We start from the raw sequence: 26,097 nt of genomic DNA, 5'->3' as shown, positions 1-26,097 counted from the left end.
AGTCTGGTGTTTGTGTGGTCATTAGCTAGGCCTGATTTTGCCCTAGTGATGAAATGGAAGTTGAGTACCAGTGGCTTTTGTGTTCCTGGTGGTGGAAAACACCTCTAATAAGGGATTGAAAATTAACAGGTGGCTATTTATTTTTTCAGTTCATGATTCACATTTTCATAGCTGCAACTGAGGAGACTGTGGCAGTCACCCCCGAAGCAGAGAGCACGAGTAGCTTTTCATAGTCAAAGATTACGTTTCAGCAGTTCTAAATACACGTCAAACCTCTTCAGGAACAGCACGTATTTATTTCTTGACGGGTTGGCTTTCATTCTGTGAACCTTTCCAGATTGGATTTTTAAATATTCTGCAGTGTATTTTGGCCCAGCCCTTAACAAAAGCAGAGAGAGTGAAGAAGGAAAATTCTGACTTTGGAGAAAAACTAAAAAAGTAAAATTGCGCATTAGATCCTCTTATTTGTCCATAGAAGACATAATATTTTTGCAGAATAGCAGCATGGTCACCTAAGGACTATACTAAAATTTCCATCAAAATCGAGGAGAAATCATGTCTTCTAAAATGGTGGTAGTATACTTATAACTTTGGATAAGACTTGCAAGATATTCAAAAGAAGAAAAATATACATTTAAAAGAAAAAAATCTGCTCAAAGCATCATCATTTGCTTGCAGTTTAGCAAACCACAAATTTGAGCATCATTTTCTTCCTGGTTAAGTCTGACATTTGTTCCTGGTGCTTCTACCCTTTCCTGCATACACTGTGTGTATGTGTGTGTGCAGCTACGCGCATATGTACACATTTATTTATCCTTATTTATCACTGATGCTCAGATAATTTCAGAATGTCCATGGTTCCATCAATTAACCCCAGGGAAAAGAGTCACGTGTGGATTTCAAGTTTGTGAAGAAAAATTCATATCCACACCATTATATTGTGATATAAGGCAGATGCTGGATGTTCAGGGAGGAACAGAGGTGGTCTCAGACCCTAAAAATCTTCCATGAAAGATAAATACATAAGCATAGAGATATATAGTGAGCTGCCCTGTTTTCTAATTTTGACTTGGAAACAACGGTCTTGTGTTTTAAGAGATTAACTGTTGCCCACTCTGCCACCCTGGGACCAACATTTTAGAGTCTGAGCCACATTACATGATTCTAACTTGTCTCAAGACCTACCTGTGAAAGAAATTTTTATACCTTGAAAACTCTTCCTATGCAAACAGCTAATTTTTTTAAAATTTCTATTTACATTCTAAAATAATGAAAGATGATAGAAATGATAGAGTTCTAATGACTTAGCACAGATGATTGCGATCTCTGATCTCTGTTTTCTGTAGTCTTTTTAAAATCGTAACTGTAGTTGTAGTCATGGTGTTGTTATCATGGTGTTGAACAATTTTATACTGGTTTTTCCATTTAATATCTATCATAAGCGTTTTTAAATATTGCCATGTAGTTTTCTTACTTAAAAACTTATAGTTAGTGCATTAATGTACATAGTTACCGTTCAATAAAAAAAAGAAAAAAAAAACAAAAAAACAAAAACTTATAGTTGACTATGTAACACCGTACCTAGTGAATGTAGCCTCATGTCTCTAACCATCCCTTTATCAATGGACATTTGCTTTTTTGGTATTTCATCATTATAAACAGTGTCTTGAGAGATAATTATAGTACAGAGATTTATTTTTAATTTATGTTTTCTTGTGATAAAGTCTAAATAATTATATCCCAGAAAAAAAAGAATTAAAATGATTATGGATAGATATGAATTATCTGTTATGTGTGTATCAATATATATATCTCCAAATATCACAATGATATTTACCTATCTGCATTGTTTCCTAAAGAATTCAGATTATAGTTTTGAATAAGTTGCTTAATATGCTTTTGAGCTCATATCTGTAATTCCAGCACTTTGGGAGGCCAAGGTGGTAAGATTGCTTTAAGGCCAGAAGTTGAGACTAGCCTGTGCAACGTAGCAAGACCCCATCTCTACCAAATACTTAAAAATTAGCCAGGCACAGTGGTGCATGCCTGTAGGCCTGGCTAATTGGGCTCAAGCAATCATTCCACCTCAGCCTCTGAGTAGCCAGGCCTACAGGCATGCACCACTGTGCCTGGCTAATTTTTAAGTATTTGGTAGAGATGGGGGTCTTGCTATGTTGCAACCTAGTCTCAAACTTCGGGCCTTAAACTGATCTTCCTACCTTAGCCTCCCAAAGTGGAGGATTGCTTTGAGCCCAGGAGTCTGAGGTTATAGTAAACTATAATTATGTCACTACACTCCAGCCTCAACAACAGAGTGAGACCCCCAAAACCCAAATGAAAAAGTAAGAAAATATATATGCTTTTGAGGTAAATCTGCCTTTAAAAAATATTTGTGAATTACCCTCTCTCTTTTACAGTAATGAAGATAAAAATAATAATACGGGATTTTGTCCTGTATGCTTCATAGAGACTTGACCTTTAACAAGCCCATCTGAAAAACACATGATAAAATCCACCTCTTACAGTAAAAACCACCTCAGGAATGCTATAAAAGTTGAAAGTGGAAAAAAAAAATTGTTAATGCAAGTTCTTTTAGAAAATTGGCTGTTAGTTCAGGAGTCTAATTTTGCCTCTTGCTTCCTCACTCAGATATCAACTACGTGATCCATGGAATTTATGTAGTGAAAAGTCTGTACACACCACTAGTAAAAAAAGAAGAGGACCTTTCTTTTGTTCTTAGACTATAGCATCCAAGTCTTTTCTGATAGCCTTGGGAATCAAGTCGGGAAATCGACTGATAATCAAAGCTAAGTTTCAGTTTGCAATTCCCTTTCTAAGAGATCTGTACGTGAAATAAGGGAAAGAAATGCTGGAAGAGCCCTCAGCGTGAAGGTCTGAGGGCTAATGTTGAGAGCAGGCTGTTGGTAAGACAGAAGGGCCTGCCTCTAGGAGCAATTTCTCCATGAGCTACCAGGGCAAGTGTAACCACACCAATGGAACATGGTCTGAAGACAGAGACCGACCCCAGAGTTGGGATGGGAGCAGGGGTGAGGCTCCAAGGAGGGGACTGAAGAGAATGAGAAGTAGGAAAGACCAGAACTCTGCAGCCAAAGGAATCCTTTATGCAGAGATCAAGAGTGAGTCTCCAATTATGCAAAGGAAGAGATGAAAAGGGACTCTGTTTGGGGAGGGTGTGGTATGTATGGAAGTCAGCCAGCAGAGACACACACGTAACCATTCCTCCTGACAGAGAGATCAGAGCCCTGGAGCACAGCCATGTATTAAAGTGAGATAAGATGGTTTTTTCTTTTAGATTAAGCAAATCTAAATATGCAGATTAGAACAGGTTATCATATACCAGCAAAAATTAATAAAACATAGCTAACATCTGGATGGAACCTGGTGAACACTTTGGATTTACAAACAATAAAAAGAAAAGTACTCTATCAGCATTCTGATCAAGTTTTAAGAAATCACCTATAATTACCTATAAAAAAATTACCTATAAGAATTTCTTAAATAGAAAATTTAGAATGACTTTGTGTACAGCCTCTCCAAAATTATCAACACATAGTAAAATAATATCCCCAAAATGTGTAGTCTCGGAAAATGTTAGAAGACAATTCTCTTACGATTTGAATATGGGTTAAAAATGAAAAATAAACAGATGATGAAATACATACCAGGCTAGTGCTACCTGTACGAAATACGTGAGTTACAAGTGTGTGATGCTAGAAAATTGTTCCAAATAGTAATTAAATTTGAAAAAAAAAAAGGACCTTAGAGTAATAAAAGCTGCTACTTTTAATGAAGTTATAATGACAAGCTTCCATGTTGTATAAATTGACGATTATAGCATTGTCATGTGTTATGTAGAGCCAAAAGTGTGGTGTGTATTTCTTTGAGGGGCAAGGGAGGCATGGCCCGTAGGCAGTAGCTTCACAAAGTGTGCTGTGACCCAAATCGTGTTAGGAGTCAGCATTTCAGTGTATGAAGCACAGGAAACAGTAAGATGGAACTAGAAAGGAAAAGAAAGCAGATAAAGTTTTTAAAATGAAAACATGAATGAATTCACTGTAAAACAGAAAATCTCTCAATCTTGGAAAGAAAACTAATAGCTACCCCATTCTAATAAGGAATATTAATCTGTAGGGATCGACAGGATGTATTTGAAAGCCAAGACATAAGAAGGATAACTAGGAGGTGAGTGAAGGAAGGCATTTGAAAGGTTGGGTGTGAAATTCTAAGAATGAGGAACTGGAATCAGACTGTGGTGATGGCAGTGAAGAGGTGAATGGGTGAGATTGATCTATAGAAACAAACATAACATATCTTGAGGCTTGAATGAAGATAAGGAAGGGAGTCATAGGTTAAAAGTAAGCCCAGATCTTCAAGCGTGGGCGATTTAGGGCATTTTTGCTTATGTTTTATTATGTCTAGATAAAATAAGTAATTACTTTTTTATCTTTCAGTTAATAGTATCTAAATGTTAGATCCCTTGCTTCATTATTTTTTCCAAACTGTTCCCTTTTTATTATTATTAGGAAATTCATATGAGGTCAGTTTCATATATCATTTCTGGGGTAGAGAAAGGAGTTCTTAAAAAAACAATTGCTTAGCATTTTTGAAAATGCTAATTCCAAATCATGGAATCCTCTATCAGACAAGATAGGAATTTATAGTGGACATGATGAAAATCAGTAATATTTGTTAACAAACTTTGCCTTTAGTTAAAAAACAAAACACCCAGATAATGTAATACTGGGATGAATGAGAATCTTCCAAGCATGGAAACATGGACACTTGCTTAATTTCTATATTTCTCCCAGGAGATAAAGCACAGAGATTAAAAGATACGTTATAAATAAGGGATTTAAATTTCCAGAAATAGAGCTTGCTGGATTTGGGAAGACCTTTTCTAGTTCTCTCAGCTCAATATATGTTAGTGTTTTATAACTCTGGAGAGCCTCAGAAACAATTTACTACCTCTTATTAAGTAAAAAATGAATTCAATTAAGAATCTACTGAGTTGAAGTAGGCAATTTCATTTTGCTTCCTTCCTTTGAAGGCATTGAAAAGCTATTTAAAGGTATATAATAGACAAGAAAATTATCACAGAAATCCCTACAAAAAACTAATTTCAGAGTCATCTTTTCATAAAACAAAAATACATTCTTGTATATGACATGTATTCCAGTTAGTTATTTTTTGAGTAAACACTGAAGGTCTCTGAGGAAAACTTAGTAATGGAATGTACTCTATATACATACAGTTATAAACAAAAATTTTGTCCCAGATTTATATTTTGCATGTATTGTTTATAATCTTGTCATTTCTCATACCATGAGTCCTGACTACACAATGTGAACTAAGTATTGAGGACTCCTCTGAGCATCTGGATTAGAGGGCCCCTCATTAATTTGGGATCAGTGATGGAATAGGTATCTGGGAATCACCTGGAGAGTGTTTTCGAAAAATTATTTCCTTTATTCCACCCTTAAATATTCTGATTTATTATGTCTGAGGTGAAGGAGGATTGGGCTTGAGTGTCTTAGCTCAGGCTGTTATAATAAGTACCACAGACTGGGAAGCTTAAACTACAGACACTTGGTAGTTACAGTCTAAAGACTATGGGATCAAGTTTAGGATCAAAGTGCTGGTGAGGGCTCTCCTCCTGGTCTGGTCTGCAGACAGCTACCTTCTAGCTCTCTCCTTACATGACTAAGAAAGTCTTGCTTTCTTGCTCTTTCTTGCTTTCATTTTCATTTTTACTCTTGTTCTCCTATCTCCTTTTAAAAAGGCACTAATCTCATTAATGAGGGCTCCACCCTCATGACCTCCCAAAGGCCCTACCTCCAAATACATCGGAGATTAGGGCTTCAGCATGTGAATTTGGAGGGATTCAGAAACATTCAATGTGTAGCATTGAGAATGTTTGAGAACCTTCCTGAGTAATTCAGATGTTAACCAATTTTTAGGAGTTACCATTCCCCTTCTTTGTCCAAACATTATGGATTCATATCACAAAATGAAATAGCTGCACATAAAGTCTCTGCTTTTGATTTTCCATATTTAAATATAGTAGCAAGTTCAGGAAACCACTGTTTCAAGCCATCCACTTGATTGATCCAACCTTTAAAGATTCCCATTATGAAATTAAGTGATGGCAATGAAAATAACTATCTCTTTCTGTATTTTTATAATATTTAAATGATAGTAACAACTCATCAGAGTTGAGTATCTATCACTGTACTACTGAATGATGAAAACCTTTGAAGACTCTGTCATCTTACCGAGAATGGAAGAGATTTTTCAGAACTACCCTATGAGTAGGAAACTTTGTACTCTTACAAAACCACACAGTCAACCTGTGAGGATTTTTAACCTTGACATTCATTTCTTAAAATTTTCCTACACCTATGTTGTACCCAGAATAACTCAAAAATCTAAATGTGTGTCCTTTGTAAAGTTGGAGAGAATGACAAGGACTTGTTACATGGGTTGAATTCTCTGAGTAGAGGCTGAGAAGGGCTGCTCATCCTACGTGTGCAACCTGATCACCTCAATTTGTAATCGATACAATATCTAAAAACAGTCAGCTTCGTAAAAGCAGAGAGTAGAATAGTGGTTGCGAGTGAGTACGAGGAGGAGAAAGTGGGGAGCTGCTAATCACTGGGTGGACAGGTTCAGTAGCACAAGACAACAAGCTCTAGAGATTGACTAACAGCACTGGGCTTGTAGCTGCCATCGTATTATGCATTTAAAAACCTGTTAAAAGGATAGATCGCATGTTAAATCTCTTAACCACAATAAGATAAAAACTAAAACTATAGTGATTTAGTGACAAAAATGCAACCTCATTCTCTCCCCTACTGTTGGCCAGTTATAGCTTGGGCATGTAGGGTGACAAAAAGATGTGGGGGCATTATACCCTGAATCTGTTTGCTAAACCCCAAAGCTTTTAAAGGCCAAAGGAATTTAATTTTCTCAAAAAAAAAAAAAGAAAGAAAGAAAACAGAATTCTTAGTGAAGTAACGACACTATTTTGGAGTATTTATTGAAAGACCTAGAGGAAAAAATGATAACATGCTGCTTTTCTTCAAGATTTAGGAAATAGACTCAGTATAAAAAGTGAGAAACCATTTTCTGTTTCTAATCATTTCTGTTGACAGAAGGAAAAGAAAAAATCAGAGCCTGCTTTGGGAGATGGTCCTTTGGCATATTTGGCTTTCCCTGAAGTCAGCCACCTTGGGCAGCCTTTGCAGTCTTGCTGGGACTGACCCGTGCAGGCAGCATTCTGTTTTGCATAGCTACATTATAATTCCGTGAGTTCCGAGACATAAATGAGTAAGCACCCGAAAAGAAAAGTGGGGTTTGAAGGAGGGGATGGGGTGAGGGGATAGTGAAAAGAGGAAAAGAGAGGATGCCAGCCAAATCAGAGCATTTATTAATACGTGCTTTTGTCCAAAATTAGATTGAAAATCAACCGTAGTAGTCCTCTAACTGCAGGGCCTGGGGAGGGAGAAGGTTTTTCTGCTGTGGAGACACAGATTGCTGCTGTGATGCTCAGAGATCAAATTTCAAATGATGTCTTTGTTCTAGGGCTAACACGATTTCTCTACTTTGTTGCTGGGGGAGATACAGGGCTCCAGGCTGCATTTAAGAGAGAAAACAGTCCAGCTGTCTGCCTTTCCTCCAAACAGAGGCCGGATTAGAGGGAAAGTGCGTCTAGCCCTTTGAAGTTCACAAGCAAAGGATACCCAGGGGACTGATGAGAGGCTTGCTTGGGAGGGCTCAGAAGGTCTAGTGGCAGGCACGCTCTAATATGGTTTTGCTACATAGACATTGGAAAGGCAGGAACTCAGAGACCCTATCTCTGTTCTCTAGAAAAGAAGAAGAAGAATGTTCTATTCCCAAATCCTTGAAAAATTCAAATGGAAAGAAGACTCAGACAACAGCATGTCACAGGGATGTAAATGAAAAAGACCTGACTCCCTATAGGGGATGCATATAGAGCCTGGTGGTGTGATCTCTACCGGGGCACTGGCCTTCTCCAAACCTCAGTTTCATCCATAAAATACTAGTAACAGGTTCACCTGCCTCACTGGGGGGCATAGAGAGAAATAGATAAAATAATCGGGGGAAAGCTGTTAACCTCACACATAACAAATACTCAGCAAAGGGTAACCGTAAATTATTTATACTTAAATTTTTTAAAAAATTTACTTGTTTTAAAGAAATTATAAACTGCATCATTGTTGTGAAATGTTCGAAATGTATAAAAGTTCTTAAGGTTAAAAAGTAAAAATAAAATTCTTTGCCAGATCTCTCCCTCCCTCCCTCTACCTTGGTCCTCCCAACAAAATAGACTATTTGGATTCTAAATTTGCTTGCAACTCATGTGGTTCTGTGCATGTTTTCTTCAGATTTTTAATCTATACAGTGAGGATAATACTAAAAATTACTTCAGCGAGGTGTTACGTGCTTAGAATAGTGCCTGACACAGAGGAAGCTTTCAATAATTGTTCTCATCTTTTAAGTAAAAATAAAAAAGAAAAAATACATAATGCCCAAACTTGCTTCCATTCTATAACTATGTAAGTTGTGGACCATCAGCCTACCCTATGAAATGATCCAATGCATAAAAATCTGAGCAGCTTCAAGACTATTAATTACTTTTCTCACTGGAAGTCCCTTTGGACATAATCTATTGTAGAGTTCCAGACAGTGCCAAAATCTTTCTGCAAACTCCGAAATCTGTGATCCTTCTCTTTGAGAGTATCCAGAAAGGAGCCTACCAACTCTCAAGATAGTGCAACATCCTATTCTCCTTACGGGAAATGTTTAGATTAGACAGTTCTTTTATTGACTAAATAGTCACTTCTTGATAACTTCTTGATAGGATATTTGTTGCTGGAAAAAAAAGAGAACATTACAAAACAAAACTATAACATCTGTGTTCTGGGCTTTGGATTTTGAAGGACTTCTCTCGATAAATACTTTTTCGTGGCCCTAGTCCAGTCTCTGCAGAGAAACATACGTTCTTTTCGCCATGTATTCTAGGGAAGATCTATTCTCTAGTTTGTACATGCTTAGCATATGCAGTCAAGAATTCACGAGACTAACACTAACTCTAGGAAATTAAGAAATCTGTTACTTGACTACTGATGTGATATTATCCAATGGGAGTCAGTACCTTTTTCTCATTTTTTTTTCAATATTTAGGAAAAAGATAGTGAAAGCATGAGAGACTATTTCTAGGATGTATTCTCTGGGAAAAAGGATTGATGAATGGATACTGACTTGAACTTGGTAGGGTCACTCAGATAGATTTGATGAGAAATTTAATGATTTCTTGCCAGAAAAAATAGACATTTTTATAAATGTGTAGCGGAAAAACTATAAATGGGATCATATAATAAAAATGGATTCAATTTTAGAAGATGAGAAATGTCTGTACTATCTCCACAAGCAATAACTGATGCTGAGAGAGTTTATAATCACCAGGTTATGTGATTAGATATACCAGAAAAAGTAGCTTTCTTTTTATTATCTGTCTATTCTATAAGATACTTAACTATTGACCCAATAGTTCTGCACATCTTGGTTCATATCTGGCTCATCTTTATATAAAATAGTTCTTATAAAACTTGAATGAGTTAGTGTGTATATATATATATATTTTTTTTTTTGACACAGACTATCACTCTGCTGCCCTGAGTAGAATGCCCTGGCATCATAGCTTAGCAAACTCAAGCATGGCCTTAAGCGATCCTCTTACCTCAGTTTTTCTGTATTGTAGAGAAGACAGGGTCTTGCTCTTACTTAGGCTGGTCTTAAACTCCTGAGCTCAAGTGATCCACCCACCTTGGCCTCCCAGAGTGCTAAGATTACAGGTATGAGCCACCATGCCTGGCCTAATATTCTTGAAATAGGGCCTGGAGCATAGTAACAGTAAACATAATTTGGGCAGAAATCAACCAATGAGCTCACTATTTTATCATGGAAACATCCATGTCTCCCAAAGCATTTTATCACATTTCTGAGTGCGTGTGTTTCTGTGCATGGATGTGTGGATATATGTGTGTGCTAGTAAAGGTTACCAGTATTTTCCTTTAGATAAAAAGCATCCTGACAAGGGATTAACATTCAGTCTTATGCCAAATTTTCTTTTCAATACTTTCCCTTCAGTGGTTTTAATTATGAAAATCGAAAGGCAGTACCCAAGCAGCCACTAAGTGGGAGACACTGGGGTTGCTGTGCTTTGGTTTGGAAGGCACCACTTGTCATTTGTGGGCTGTGACCTCGTGGATGGAGAGACAGAGTGAGAGTGCATGGGCCACAGTGACTGGTGCCCTGCAAAGAACACAGATGATCTGGGCTTGGAGAGAGTGGGGAATCTCAGCCATTTAAGATGCAGCCAGTGACAGGACAATCAACCAGGAGGAGGGAAATGCAGGTATTAGAAGCTCTGAGGCTCAAATGTACCCTGGTTGTTGCCGGAAGGTGCACTGCGCAACTGATAGTTGAATGTGAAGCAGGGCAGATGGATGTTAGATAACAGAAAATAATAGGGTATTTTTTCCTAATTTAAATCATGGCATAAAACTTATGATACTAGGCATATTCATTTTCTGAAGGGGAGTGTCTTCTGTCTGAGAAGAAATTTGGCAAACGAAGTGACATCTGACTTTAGGGAAACATTGACACTTCGCGATTCCAGCATCAGGATTAAGCATCCCCTTCTGTCTTTAAGTTTTTATTTTGTGCACCACAGTACAATTAAAGATTTCAACATATGAATGGAGAAAAGGTGGGAAACTCTTGTTCAAATGTAGATTTTAATGGTTTGTTGTTTTGAGTTCTGTGGCCATTTCAAATAAAAACAGAGAGAAATAGAAATACTGGAAATGAGAATTAGGATTCTGTCCACCGACCAACAAAAATATCCATGTGCTCAACAAAATGTTGCAAAAATGATTGGGTCTCTAGAAGTGGAATTCCTGATGGCTTTTCTCCGTTTGTTTATATAATTTTCCTTATTTTTCTACAGTAAACCCATACTGCTTTGCTGATAAGAATAAAATACAGCTGGTTTATTCTAATTTAACTTAAGATTTAGGTATTTGAGGTCTAAGAAAGGACCAGATAATCAGCTGCTCTGGGTTTTAGCATGAATCTCATTATGCCTGTTAGCACAGAGGCATGTTGAGTATCTGTCCTTCAGGATCCCTTGCCCAGGGGGGTAGCACAGAGCTAGAAATGAACTAGTGAAGGGATAACACAACCACTAGATGGAGGGTGAAGAGCAAGTATGTCATGCTAGGGTCTCCCCTTCAGTTAATCAGCTACGCCACCTCTACCATGTTGCCTGCCATGCCGAGGACATGGAACACTCAAGGATTCCAGAGGGAGGAGACCAAGGATGTTTTTCTAATTGCTCAGTCAGCATTGCCTCATACAATGTCTCAGACAGAAGACACTCCCCTTCAGAAAATGAAGGTGGTAGTTTTTTTGATCAATGTAATTATACAAACATGAATGAATGGGAAAACTTTTGCTAGGAATGATGGTTGGTCTTCCAAGGACACAAAAGTAAAAATTTGAGCTGAAGAGTCCAAGGGATGTTATCGAACTTTAAAAATCTTGATTCGCTTCTCAGGCTGTGGCAGGGATGCTAAGTAAAGAGATAAAATCCCACCATTAAGTATGTGTCTGTGAAAATAAGAGAAGAAGTATACACGTCTTTAACAGGACACAGTAGATAAACAATTTCACCTGTACTCCTCAAGATCCTATGAATTATGCTTAGAAGTTATCAGAAGAGAATTCTTGGTGTTGATGTATTGACAATGGTCATGACACCTAATGTTTAAAATTAAGTCAGTGACTTCTGCCTTTGGGGGAAGCTCTATAGAATTAATTAGATGCTGTGAGTCATTGCCAAAGTGGCATGTTCTCTTGGTCATTGCCAAAGTGACATGTTACACTTCTATTCCCAAACATTACATATTTCATTATAATAAACAAATCACACACATAGAAATTCTTCATGATTAAGTTACGGCAGTGGGAAGGACTAGTGTGGGGTTGGCAGTGGACATCAAAGAGGACATCGATAGAACAATGGACTTGAAGTATTGCAAACGGTTGGAAGATGGTGCATCATGGAATGTTTGGCCGATTAGAGGCCAGCATGTGGTCTGAGTGGGAAAGGAAGTGCCGGTGGAAATCAGTGGGACACGGTGTCCTTGAACCTTGAGCTTAGATAAGCCAGACAACTCGTAAGCTTCAAGAAAGCCTTTGTGTCTACTGCTGTGTGTGTACCCTGCACATATCACAGTGTCTGACACCACAGCAGACACATCCTGCTTGCTGTGTAAATGAATGAATGAATGAATAAGTGAGTGAATGAGTGAATAAGAAACGAGATGATAAGTTGAGGTTTTCTGGGTCACAGGTGGGTTGAGAAGTTGATGTTTTATATAAGGGAAGAAATATTTTTAAAGGTAGCCCAAATCTGAGGCCCCATGATCTAGAAAACATCAACTTATCATCATGTTTCTCATTCACTCACTCATTCATTCATTCATTCATGGGAATGGAAATAAAGTGAAAAAAGTAATGAGAATAAAGTGAAAAAGGCCACTGGACATACGTGGAATGAGAAAACGGGGGAAAGTCACTACTGAAAATGTTTGTAAAGAGAACCTGTGTGGCCCTCTGTTGTGTGCGAGGGGCCTGGAAAGCTCAGGGCTGGGGGATGGGAGATGTGAGAAGAAAGAGAAAAGTAGCAGGATGCCGCCCAGTGTCAGTCTGCTGGGACGCGTCTCCAGTGAGGATGGAGTTGGTGTGGTCTCCCTGCGTCTGGGAAGCAGCTGGAATGTGACTCTAAAACAGCTGGACATCAACAGACCGTTATGGAAGCTGGAAGAATCGATGATCATTTAAGGCCGTGGTTCTCAACCTTCCTAATGCTGCGACCCTTTAATACAGTTCCTCATGTTGTGGTGACCCCCAACCACAAAATTATTTTTGTTGCTACTTCGCAACTATAACTTTGCTACTGTTATGGATCGTAATGTAAATATCTGATATGTAGGATATATTTTCATTGTCACAAAGGGATCGTGACCCACAGGTTGAGAACTGCTGATTCAAGGGGTTAAAAGGTTAAGTTTAGAGGACAGCAGAAAGGACATGCTGTGAACTATCACTCTGAAGATAGAGGATTCAAAAGACTAATACGGACCCAAGAGAGTTGCAAATGGAAGATTTGCTCTATAGTCTTGCAAGCCCCTTGCAGTTACAGAAAACTTAACATTGGAATTGGAATGAAGTAAGGAAAATAGAGGCCAATAGAAGCAAAAGTGCTATCACGTAATACAAAAACTGGATAACTAGCGATTTAAAAGAGCCATGAACCACAGTATATCTTCTCCCTGAGTTGCTATATGGTGTTTCTTTTAGTTTGTTTTTGGTTTTGTTATAAACATTTCTTTCTGTGGGAGCTACCAGCTGTTCCTGAGTAAAAGATTTATCAGTGGACACACAGTAACTATATAGCATCTCTCCTGATATTGAACTATTTAAATGGCAGTGTGAAAAAGCTTTTGAAAGCCATGTTTTTCAAACTTGGTGCAATGGCTTATGAAGGACTCTTGGTAAACAGAAAAAAAAAATACTGGCTTAGAAAAGCATAATACTGATAAGGTTAACATACACAGAAGCAATTTCCTATCAACATAATAAGCTTACCTAGGATACTTAAATATTCCTACCGGTCTTTATCAGGGGAATAACAGGTCTTCTGTGCTCAGTTATATTGATTCAACATGAGTGAGGGTGTAAAACATTTTTGTTTGTAAGAGAAAATCATTACAACCAATTGCCCCGAATGAATTTTGGGTTCCTCGTATGTTTGTCATTTAAATTCATTTTACTACTTGAAAGCTTTATATGATCTTCATATCATTAAATCAGTCAAACTTTCAGTAATTCAGGAACGACTGGTTGAGAATTCACGTAAGTGTGAATTAACCGTGTTTCTTTGGAGCTTAGATCATTTCATGGATAGTTTGATTTGGTGGCATCTGGCAATAAGTAAAGTGAGAGTAAAAGTGAGTGATGGCCAGTGTCACTTAGAGTTGCATTGTTTTGGTGGGTCAAATGTATCTAAGGTGGAGATTAAAAAAAGAAAAACTAGATTTGTACTGTTCTTGATAAACTAATTGATAACCAAAAATCAATTTTGCTTTAGGTGACATAGTGATAATAAAAGGTGTGTGGAATTCCTATGTCACATCATCAATCTCTACTGGCTCAGTGAAGAAGAGATTGTGGAGAGGTCTATGACATTCCTGGTATCACCTTTGAACTATATTGAGAAGTGACTCTTAGTTTTTCTTCCCTTGAGTTCTGTCATCTTGAAGGATTTCTAAAAGATTTTGAACCTAGCCTTTGAATACATAGAAGGCATCTGAAATTAAGGCCACTGATGCTCCCACCCACACTATAGTATATCAGAGAACAAACATAATTTGAATATTCTGCATATATTTGCCTAGGATGTCAAGAGTCCCTAAGTCCAATTATGTAAAATAAAATTAATTAGTGCAGCTACTGCACAGCTCATATTCAAAGTCAATATTCAGGGCAGTAACAGCCTGGAAATACCTACCATATGTTAAAGCCAATTAGCTTGGTTTCTTCTGGGAATAGGAGGGTCAGGCAGAGACACATACCCAGGTAGGGCAAGGAACACACAGTGGTGGAGGAAGACACTCAGACACGGGTGTCAGACTCAGAGCTGCTCTGTCTTGAGCTTTGACGCTTTACTTTCTTTTCCAGTAGAAATCGTAGCTGCACACACTTACTGCAAACACGTCCTTGTGCTTCTCGTACGCGCTACGTGGCACCCATGGTTCTCAGTTAGGATTCTTTCTCCAGCTTCACAGAACACGGGGTAGGAAAGCCTGTGAACCTGTTGAAACTAAAGTATTCCGTTTTCTCGACTTGGCATGTCCTGACTCGGCACAGCCCTGTGCTGCCTGCAGCCCTCCTTTTCTCTCTTCCCTGATGTCAGAAATTCTCCTGGGAGTCCTCAGCATCCGCATGGTCAGCTCTTAACGTCTTAGGCTTCGTAGTCAAGACAAATTTGAAGTTTGCTTAGATGGACTTGGTTAAGTTACTACCTGCCTGGAGGCTAGAAATTCTCAAGTGTTTGTAAAAAGACAAGATGATTTCTTTGTAGGCCTGTTGTAAGGACTAAAGTATCATTGCTCTATGCCTCAAATGTAGTACATATCCAAAACACATTCAATTCTTTCTTTCCTTTACAACTCAGCCCGGGTGTTAATCAAGACAGAAGTCCCATGGTGGACTCATGGGTACAACCTGCCTTTGTAACCTTTCTTCTCACTATATTCTCCTGTGTCCCTCCTGAGTCCTGAGGGGCTGGTGTGTAACAGGCTCCCCTTCAAGTGACTACTAAGTGGTGGAAGGTGGTAGCAGTGGCCATAGGGAGTATGACATGTTATGACATGTATAACAGGATGTGGATGACTCAGAATTGTGGAAATTTGAGTGGCAAGCCGGCATCCCACCTCCTTCTTCAATGTAATTTGGTGAACAATTCACTTCAGAGTAGCCAGAAGAATTTAGATAATCATTGCTCTCAGAAAAGAAAACATGCTTCAGATAGATGGGGTTCTGACCCATTCTCTCTGGCCTTGAACCTCTAAAAGAGAAAAACAGAATTAGAAAATTGAGCTGATTTAGGGAAGATCTGTATATTTCATCTGGGTCACAGACCACGTTTAAGTGTAGACAGGTCTAGGTATTTAGACATTTATCTAAAAGACTTTCCTACTAACACGAGTACCCCAATAAGCAAAGCTATTTTACCCTGGCTGTTCTACAGCATTGGTCTCTAAAATGCTTATGAAGTATGAAAATTAATGCCTAATCATATGTACCCTTATGGTAATCCAAAAATAAAAATAAATTTTAAAAAAAAAAGAAAAATACTGTAGAAGATATTGTGGTCTAGTATGGTTATAAAATAAAGAGTACGAGGTGAAGTTATTAGGTGATTTTATATGCTGAGGATATATACGTATATATGCTGGAGATATATATTTTATGTTTTATATGCTGGATATATAGGGATACCCAGTCTAATAATAAAAGCAAAATTTTTGACGTGAATTTTAATAAACTATTTTTCTTTTGATTAAAAACATTTCTGTTTGCATCTGGTTATTACATACATTAGAGACAAGCCATGGATGGTTTACAGATGCATAAACATACAAGGGGAACTCACTGGTTTTTCTTGAGGGTTGAGATGCTTTGGGTGACAGACACGACTTTTTCTTTCCCCAGACTGTGGTTTTGCACTTGCTCCCCAAAGCTAACTTCAGCATGCTCAAGAGGAAGCAGAGCTCCAGGGTGGAGGCCCAGCCAGTGACTGACTTTGGCCCTGATGAGTGTCTGTCGGACAACGCGGACATACTGTGGATTAACAAGCCAGTAAGTGTCCCTTTTGAAGTATGGAGAATCACGTGATGATCGAAGGGAAATGTGACTTACAAATTCGAAAATAATGTGCCTTGGTTTTGAAATACCTGGTTGAGGTGTAGGAGAATGCCAGTGAGTCTCAGAGTCTGGAAGTTGTGAACAATCGCGTGAAAAAACGAGGTGCCCCCATCCCTCACACAGGGAGCTGTGGGAGGTGGTGGGGCTCCTTCCCCTCCCCACGGTACACACTGGCCTCACAGCCACACAGTGTGGGGAAAACACCACTTCACAGGCTGATCCGCAGCTGGAGCCCACACTGAGCAGGCTGTGCTACCAAACTCCCTTTACTTACCGTTTCAGTGTGCAGGGGTCTGGGAGACAGTCAGCACAGGCTTAGAAGTAAAGGTCTCCTCCTGATTTGCAAGTTTTGAGTAGAAGTAAAGGTTAATGAGGTAATGGATAGTATCTCTGAAGAACCTTGTTACCTTCTCTGCCTAATTAAGTTGATGGGGACTTGGGTGCAAGATCACTATAGCAGGATTCACCGTCTACTAGACACCATAGCAACAGAACCCGGCCAGCCTGGCCCGCGTGCTCACTGGCCTTGCAATCTCAGCTCTACAAACAAAGTGGCAGCAACTGCATTATTCAATTCACAGTCAGTGCTGAAGTAACAAAACGTAATGACCCGTGGCCCCTGCATGCTTGTCTTTCCCGTGGCTGTGCTGCCGGGGACCTGTCGTGGCCTCCTGCTGTCCTTCTGTCTGCGACTGCCCTCCAGACCACGTTCCCAGCCCTTCACACTGGTTATCGCCTTTCTGTCTTTGCTCATGTTACCCTCTGCTTTACAATCATTGAGACATCCCCATATTGTCATTGCAAATTAAAACCTGTCCGTATTAACCGGCAGCTCTTTATAATCAGGTTCTAACCTGCCTGGAAACTCCCATTTCCTGGATCTACACTCTGTCTGCTTGAGCCTTAGCCCAGGAGGCCCTTTCCAGCTCCTCTGATGAGCCAAATCCTCCTCCACCATGGCCATCTGAGTCACCCTGTCCCCATCCTCCTCAGAAAGGTCCTTCACGTCCACTGCTGACAGAATGAAACTCTTCTCTTTCCACTTAGCCCAGTATATAAACATCACTTTATATTGTATATAGTGTAACTTTAGCTTGTAAATAAATATTGTATATATATACACAATATACACATATAATACAAATACTGTGTATATGGCGTATATGTGAGTGACAGTAAAAGTTTTGAGAAGGACTGGGGTATGGCCCATTACTTCACTTCCAAGAAACACAGTCAACAGTGTCCTCTCCGATCCACCTGTGTGAGTATTAACATGCTCAGCTTATCAGGGGTGCGGAGAGGGCTTCATTTGTTTCCGTCAGTTTTCTTTATCTCGAAACTTTTGTAATTACCCATGTATATGTGTTTTGTTTATTGGACTGCAAAATATTTGTGAGTCAGAACTGTGTCGCTTCCTTCTTGCTCGTAGTCGCAGAGCCCGGCGTTTCTGGCACACGGGCCTCCATTGGGTTAGAAAACTGAATGGAGTACAGCGCTCACTTTTTCTTGGTGTTCACCCTGTACCAGGCTTTCTGAGAACTGATGAACTATGCTAGATGTAGCCTTGGAGGCACTTACTAACAAATTATTAATGCTTAATTAAATTCTTTCTTCAAATTCCAAACAGATTTGTTGTGGAAGAACCCATCTTTTGAAGCTTTTTTGTGTAATTACATCCTTTATGTTGGGAGTCCAGATGGGGCTAAATTCACACACTGATGTAAATTGAAGGGCTTCCAAATTGCATGAAAAGTACATCAAGCCTTAAAATAAATTGAATCATCAGTGGCTTATATGGTATGGAATTAGTGGAATTATGTCTTCCTGCAAATATTATAGCTGTCACATAAATATTATAACCCACTCATCAGCCTGCAAGTGTTGGGGTCTCCTCAGGGTTCCAACTGGCATTTCTGTGTTTCCTCTTCCTGCCTGTAGTCAGCACAGCTACAGAATCCATCTACTGTGATCCTTCCATGAGGGAGACACAAAGTTAAAGAATTAACCTGGCTGCATATGTGTCCAAGATAGTCAGTAAATAACATATTTAAATTACGTTCAAGAATTATGTACTAATTAATTAGATAGTAATCCTAATTGTGTGGCTTTAGCCTGTTGATGCTATTAAGGATTTCTTAGCTTACGTATTCGTTTCCATAATAAAATATTGAAATGTCAGTGATTGTATATCCTATACATATACATAGGTAAACACACCTTGTTAATTCTTTCTCCTTTACTTTGGGTTTAAGGAAAACCTTTAGACAGAAGATTTGTGCTATGAGGATTGTACACTTATTTTTTGAAATTTTAAAAGAAATGTCTGGGTTAAATTTGTATAAAATATGTTCTCTAAAATAAAAAGTCCATTTATTATCTTTTTAAAATGTAGGACAAGGGCAGATTTTAAAAAGTATTTTCATATAAGGAGATTATGTGTAAGATGTACTAGAAAGAAAACCCTATTTATGGAATGTGCTATGTATCAGTTTGTTTTAAGGAAGCATTGGTGATATCCTATGGTAGGCCATTGTGCTCGGTACTAGAAGTTACAGTAAATAGAATAGGGTCCCTAATTCTAGGTGTTCATAAATGAACAAAAAGAATGAAAGTAATAGCACCTCCAGGTCCCTATTACTATATTACTAACAAATATTTTAATTGACCCCCATCTTCCTGTGTGGTGGTCTAATGCCCAGGAAAGGATGGGGGCTGGAGGCAGCCCGCTCAGGCTAAGTCTGGGCTTTGCTTCTGACTAATGTGTGACCAAAGTGACGTCTCTGAGCCCTAGAGTGTTCATGTGGGAAACAAGCTGCTTTGAGAGTTAAACAAATATCATAAAGATTTTTGAAAACATTTAGCACATTATATGCACTTCATTACCTTCGGACTAGTGAACTGTTTTATTGATATGTTGTTATGCTTTCCAATGATGACATTTATAAGGCAAGCTTAAGATGTCGGTTGATGGTGTCTCTAGTAACTTTGGGCTGTTGCTGCAGTGGGTCCACTCTTTGCTGCGTATCTGTGCCATCATCAGCGTCATTTCTGTTTGCATGAACACTCCCATGACCTTCGAGCACTACCCTCCTCTTCAGTACGTGACGTTTACTTTGGACACCTTATTGATGTTTCTCTACACGGCAGAGATGATAGCAAAAATGCACATCCGAGGGATTGTCAAGGTAAGCACTGCCAAGTCCTTTAACCTAAACCAACATGCCTTGAACTCTGTATCAGTTTAATAATGCTTTCGTGTTAATTTTGGTAAAACAAAGCGTTGTTTTATTTCATTCATATTGAAGCTTTTTTTTTAAGGCATAACTCCAGAGTTTGGTAGGAATATGTTGCATGAGAATAATTAAAAAGTTAAATTTTATGAAGCACCAAACCTTGAAATATCTGGCAAAGCACTGGGTCATCTGACTGCCAATGTTGTGAAGTCCAGAGTAGGGTTTATCTTGCTGCCCAGGGCTGACCCCATCACCTGACACAGTGCTCGGCACATTGTGTCACTCTAATATTTACGGATTTATAGGATGCAGCGTAAATGTTACATGATAAAGTGAGAGCAAGATAATATTCAGCTCTTTAACCTGAGCTGCTTTTGAAGATATAAAAGGATTAAAGGCCATGAGATGGAAAGGGATTCTGGGACTGTAAGGAAATGAATGTGTGAATGACACTGTTACCACTCAGGGGGAGGGGATATTTTTAAATGAAGAGAAAGAAAAAGAAAAGCACAAAAATTTCTGTCTAGGATAGTTCCTGCTTCTGTAGCAGTAAATGTTACAGAGGTTAAAAACATGTAGATGATGGGCGGTGCTTGTGGCTCAAAGGAGTAAGGTGCCTGCCCCATATACTGGAGGTAGTGGGTTCAAACCCAGCCCTGGCCAAAAAACTGAAAAGCAAACAAACAACAACAACAACAACAACAAAAACACGTAGATGATGCTGTCCCTGGGGAATCTGAAATTGTGCTATTTAGGTGGACGGTGGTAAAGTAAAACAGTAACGAAGACTTCAGGACAGTGATTCTCATCCTTCCTGATGCCGCAACCCTTTAACACAGTTCCTCATGTTATGGTGACCCCCAACCCTTATTTTCATTGCTACCTCATAACTATAATTTTGCTACTGTTATGAATCGTAATGTAAATATCTGATATGCAGGAGACCCCCAAAGGGGTCACGACCCACAGGTTGAGAACCGCTGCTTTAGGGTTTTGATTCATGACTCAGAGCCTCAGACTGGTTGAATCAACATCTCAAGTTAGGAAATTTTGGAGGTAAAGTGGTTCATTCTGTACCAGGATTTTGAGAATCTAAGGAGAAAATGCATGATACGTAGTTATTGGTCAATTCTATTTGCTTCCCTTATGTGTGTGTGTCATTGTATCCTCTTAAAAGAGAATGATCGCAGTCAACGGATTACTATGTGTATATTTAACTTTTTATTATGGACTTTTATAAATATACCCCAAAGTATATTAAATTGCAATGAATCCCTATAAAAACAATTATCAATATTTGGCCAATTCTGTTTTGTTTTAAAGCAATTCTGAAAAAAAGGTCATTTCAGAAATAACTCCTTATGTATTGCCCAACTGATAGAATTTTCTTTTTTTTTTAAATTGTATAACCACTTGTCCCAATATCGTATGTAGCAAAATTAACAATTCCTTAATGTAGGCTAATATCTAATCTATGTTCATGTTTTTCCATTTATCATAGATTTTTTCTTACATAGATATCTGTTTTTTATAGCTGAGTCTGGATTCAAGCAAGGTTTAGATAGTATATTTGTTTGTTATATTTAAGTGTCCTTTATGAATCTTTCAGTTTATGAAGTCTCAGCTTCTCACACCCTACCAAAAAATCTTTCAATGCCACTGATCCACTGGGCGCCCTGAGTCTGTGTTCTGTGGCAGGGTTTACATTCTGGATTTGGCCGATAGCTTCCAGACGGTGCCACTGAGTAGTTTCTGTGGGCTCGACACTGGTGCAGGTGCTTCTTTCCTGACATGGCCACCGAAAATACATCAGACTTCTGGGTGCTCGCCGATCTGCTGGGAGGGAAATGGCCACTCAGTGCTGTTTCAATGTGCATTTCTACCTATTTAAGAGTGGTTTTCAAGTTATTAATTTTGGGGCCACTCTGTGTGTATTAGCTCTTTGTGGCGTAAGCTGTGATTATTTTTCCCAGTTTGCGGTTGTCTCAGCTTTGCTTATGGTTTTTAGTGCCACGCACGGTCCTTCCTGTCCCACATCACAGGCAGGCTTTCCAGTCTATCAAGTCTGCATTTGTGTCTTATAGGAATGTTTTAGAGTTTTCATTACGTAGATTTTGCACATTTTTTTGGTTATATTAATGCTTTGGTATTTTATTTTGTCTTTTTTTGCTATCTGTATGAGGTCTTATATCTTATTTTATATTCTAACTTACTGTTCTTTTGAAGGAAGGCTGTTGATTTCTCTATGTCTGGCAACTTTACTAAATTTATTAAATTCTTGCTTTATGTATAGCAGTTTTCCCACTAATTCCTGTTTTGTTTCCATATCATCCTATTATGCAAAGACATATTTGTCTTTTTTTCTAATTCTTATGCCCCTTATTACTTTTAATTATTTAATTGGATTGGCTAATTTTGCCAATAAAATTTTGAACAGTATTTGAAACAGTGAACATCTTTCTCTCATTCCTGATTTGTCTAGAATACCTCTGGTGTGTTTCCCCATTAAGCAATTAGAAAAATTTAGGCTTGAAGTATGTACTTTTTATCAGGTTAACTGAACAGACATTAATTCCAATTTTTGAGAGTTGTATCATGACTAGACTTTGAGTTTTGGTGAATGATTTTTTTTCCTTAGCTCTGATAATAGAAGAAAAAAATAATGTTGAACTATCCTTACATTCTTGGAAGAAAAAAACCAAGTGGGCTACCGTACATTTGTATTGCTTTAATGTGTTATTTGATTTATTTATTATTATTTTCCTTATTTAAAAATTTCTAGTCATTGTCCTGTTTTGATAGTAGAATTCCCATTTGTGTTTATTTGTATGTGTGCACGTTCATGCCTGCATGCTGTAAAATAACCTGAGTACTTTTGGAATCTTTTAACTTTAAAAGTTTGGTATAAATCTCCTATGAAACCATCTCTTCCTGGTGTTTCTTTAGTGGGGGGTCCTCTGCAATTCTTGCTGTTTCTTCTGTGGAAGGAGAAATTGTCTGCTTTAAGACTTGCTTGGTCTATTTGAGTCTTTTTAATGATGTGAATTTCCTTAAGAAATAATCCACTATGTATTATTAACTCATTTAAATTGTTAACATATGACTAGTTCCAAATAATTTTTATTTCCTCTGATTAGCAATTCCTCCTAATTCTGCATTTTTTTGTTATTTCTATTAGAATATTTTTTCTTTTTTTGGTTAGGATGCCTGGTATTATTTTTTGTCTGTTTTATTTCATTTCATTTTAGGTTAGCCAGTTGGCACATTTATTTTGTTGATATTTTGAAAAAGAACCAGCTTAATTAATTAAGTGATTTAACTCATTAATTTTTGCCTTTATGTTTACAAAAGTCCTTCTTTACTTCATTAGGTTTACTTTGTCTTATTCTAGCTTTTCGAATGTGCTTGTCTCACATTTTCATTTTTGGGGGATTCTTAAGTATGCTGCTTTGTTGTTTGAGAATGGGCTTTTTTCCTTCTAAGCAATTTGATGTTTTCTTCTGAGTCCTGAGCCTTTCCTTTGGTTGTTAAAGCCAAGAATTCCAGGAGCAAACGTAGTTTTACTCACTGTTCTTCATATATTTTACTGGGATCATCACACGATGTTTATTTTATTTTCTTCTGTGTGTTCTTCAAGATTCCTTTTGGATTCCAGTTCCCCAGGGTGTGTGTTTTAGTCTTTCACGCCCATCGTTTTCTTTCGGTGTGTTTCTTTTCATTTTTATGCTTTCTGAATTCTATTTTCTTTACTGTCCTCTGAGTGCTGTCCATTCCTTCTTGTGTTTCTTTTACTTTACTCTGCTTTCTAAAATGGTTGTTTCATTTCTATTTAATCATTTCTGGAATAATGATTTTTTTTTCATGATACCCTATTATGTAGACATTATTTCTGTACTTTCCTATTTCAAGTTCTGTGTTACTTTGGTATTTAATTTCTTATGGTCATTTAGTCATCTTCTGTCATTGTTTTCATCTGCTTTGTGTGTTTACTTTTTGGTTCTGTGTTTATGTATCATTCCACTTATTTTAACCTATGATATATTTATTACAGCTTGCTTTTGTTTTGTTGTTGAGGTTGCTCAAAGCAACATTCGTATGAAATGGGAATGTCTCCCACATACTGGGCAGAGTAGCTTCTGCACATGATCACTAGGAAGGGTCCCCTGCCGCTGTCCTTACCATGATGCATAAAACAATAGAGACTCTGTGCACCTGCCAGCATGGGTCTGAGCTCTGCTTCCTCTGGCTGGCTGGCCTCTAATTTAGTACTTCTTATCCACTGGCCCTAGTGTGCCTGCCTACTCAAGTATTCTACTCCATTTCTTTAATATGGATGGGTCTCTGTTCTCTTGGAAAGGGTTTCTTTTAGGTATACTTAGGAAGTTAGGAAGTTCCATTGTCTCTGCTCTTTCTGCAGTGCCTTGGGGGACATTTGTTGTAGCTGTTTAATTGTTTTCATTTTTTTCTTTTATTTTGCATTCACCTGCAATTTGTAGCCTCTTGAGTTACGTTTCTATAAATTTTGCCATTTATTCTCAGGCTCATTTTTCTGAGGTATCCACTCAATAGCCCACTATATTACTATATTAGTAATTTTTGTGTGGCATTCTGTTGGTTCGTGAGAGAGATGGGCATCCCGCCATGACTTCAAGGAACAGATTTCAGGACAATTCCAAAACTGAGTTTTCCACAAACTTGTTAGATCAGTTTTTCTAAGCACTGGGTTTTGATAAGCACAGGTTAACTCCGGAGGTCAATTTGGGAGAAAGTTGGTCTTGGGAGAATACTAAAATCTCTTTTATGCCTTTGTAACTTAACTCCCCTGGGCCTTGCCTATCCTATCTTATCTTTTGTGATTCACTAAAGGCACTTGGATGACCCTATCACTTGCATAATTGGCCCTTCTGGCTATGGAAACCTCTGTCCTGCACTAAAAGCTCTGAATAGTCTGGGTGAAACACTGTGATTGAAATCACCCTGTGTGGACTTCTTTAAGCTTTTAACTTGAATGAAATAAATGAATGACATTTCCCTAGAATAAAACTTTTATGTCTTAGGTTATTTAATCAGGCAAGACTTAGATTTCACAACACAAAAGTGACTGTGGGTTGTGCTGTAATTGTCACAATCTAATGACAAAAAGAACAAGGAGGTACTTGATACATAAATTATACATTCATTCCAAGAGAACAGAGCACTGAATGAACAGACATTTTAATAATTTAAATATTAGAAGTTGAAGCAATAGTTATAAAGGAAAAAATTGATTCATGACCAAGTTGTTTTCAAAAATGCTATAAGGTATTCACTTCCAATATTTTCTTATTTACCTAAATATTTAGATGATGATTTACTAAGACCAAAAATATTTTTCTTATTTTCAATCTGTAAAAATCAGAAATTTAAAATTAAAATTGGCTATGATTTTTCTCTTTGGTATTCAAGAATAACTGGATTACATACAGTTGTGGTACAGTCTTCAGTAACAATGCATTATTAACATTATCCAGAAATAGTCAGCACAATTTCATCTCTCATTAAAACTGGTATTCACTGTGTAAATGCTGCCTGAGATTTTAGTTAACTGTGGTTAAATGTGAGGTCTGATTATCCTGAAGCAGGCTTTAAATGTGTCACCTCACTCAATTTTTGCCATTGTGGTCCCCCTTATTGTTAGGCTGTGACAATTAAATTGGTGCCTGCTGTCATTTTTATGATGTGAAATCCAGGTCATAACTTTATCATTTTTGTACCACAGACGTCTTCAAACATGCTTGTCATAACAGACACAGAACAATGAGCAAATTGGGTTTGAGCTTATGTTTCTATATTTAAAACTTAAACTTTTAATCAGACTTTGTTTTAGCAAAATGTCACCTGTCACATTAAATTTATGTTATTAATTTTAATTTTATTGGCTTTGTATTTTTGCCTTTGTAAATTTGTTTTCCTTTTAAAATTACATGAGAAATAAGCACGTATCTTGGATGTGGAAGGTACATCATAATAAAATTACATGGTTCCACACAGGGGCTCTGTAATACTTTTTAGAGGACCACTTTCCTAAATCATTCAAGTTCAAGTTACTGTGCTCTCATCTGTTAATTCTACCACAGTTTTAAAAACTTTTGTTCACCACCTGCCTGCTACAAAACTTATTTTTTCATACTTTTCTAACTTAATGAAGAGGTAACTGCACTCTCTTGTTTGTTTATAAGACTTAAGCTTATGTTTCTTCATGGATCTATTGGGGCAGTATGAGTAT

The 26,097-nt window shown here is 37.9% G+C and overlaps 1 protein-coding gene across 4 annotated transcripts in view; it reads left to right on the top strand.

Moving 5' to 3' along the window:
- The window catches only part of NALCN (sodium leak channel, non-selective), a 329,433-nt gene that overhangs the window by 1,035 nt on the left and 302,301 nt on the right, over positions 1–26,097 (top strand). For all 4 annotated transcript variants that reach the window (XM_023513101.1, XM_023513099.1, XM_023513100.1 and 1 more), the window contains exons 2-3: positions 16,387–16,533; positions 19,602–19,784. In XM_023513101.1, the coding sequence (XP_023368869.1) occupies positions 16,426–16,533; positions 19,602–19,784 (291 nt within the window). In that variant the 5' untranslated portion in view covers positions 16,387–16,425. The remainder of the gene's footprint in view (positions 1–16,386; positions 16,534–19,601; positions 19,785–26,097) is intronic.

This window comes from Otolemur garnettii, unplaced genomic scaffold (genome assembly GCF_000181295.1).
Source record: "Otolemur garnettii isolate 467f Iridium unplaced genomic scaffold, OtoGar3 scaffold00034, whole genome shotgun sequence".
Classification (NCBI taxonomy): domain Eukaryota; kingdom Metazoa; phylum Chordata; class Mammalia; order Primates; family Galagidae; genus Otolemur; species Otolemur garnettii.
Note: the sequence above shows the minus strand (reverse complement) of the source record. Positions and strands in the feature narration are given on the sequence as shown.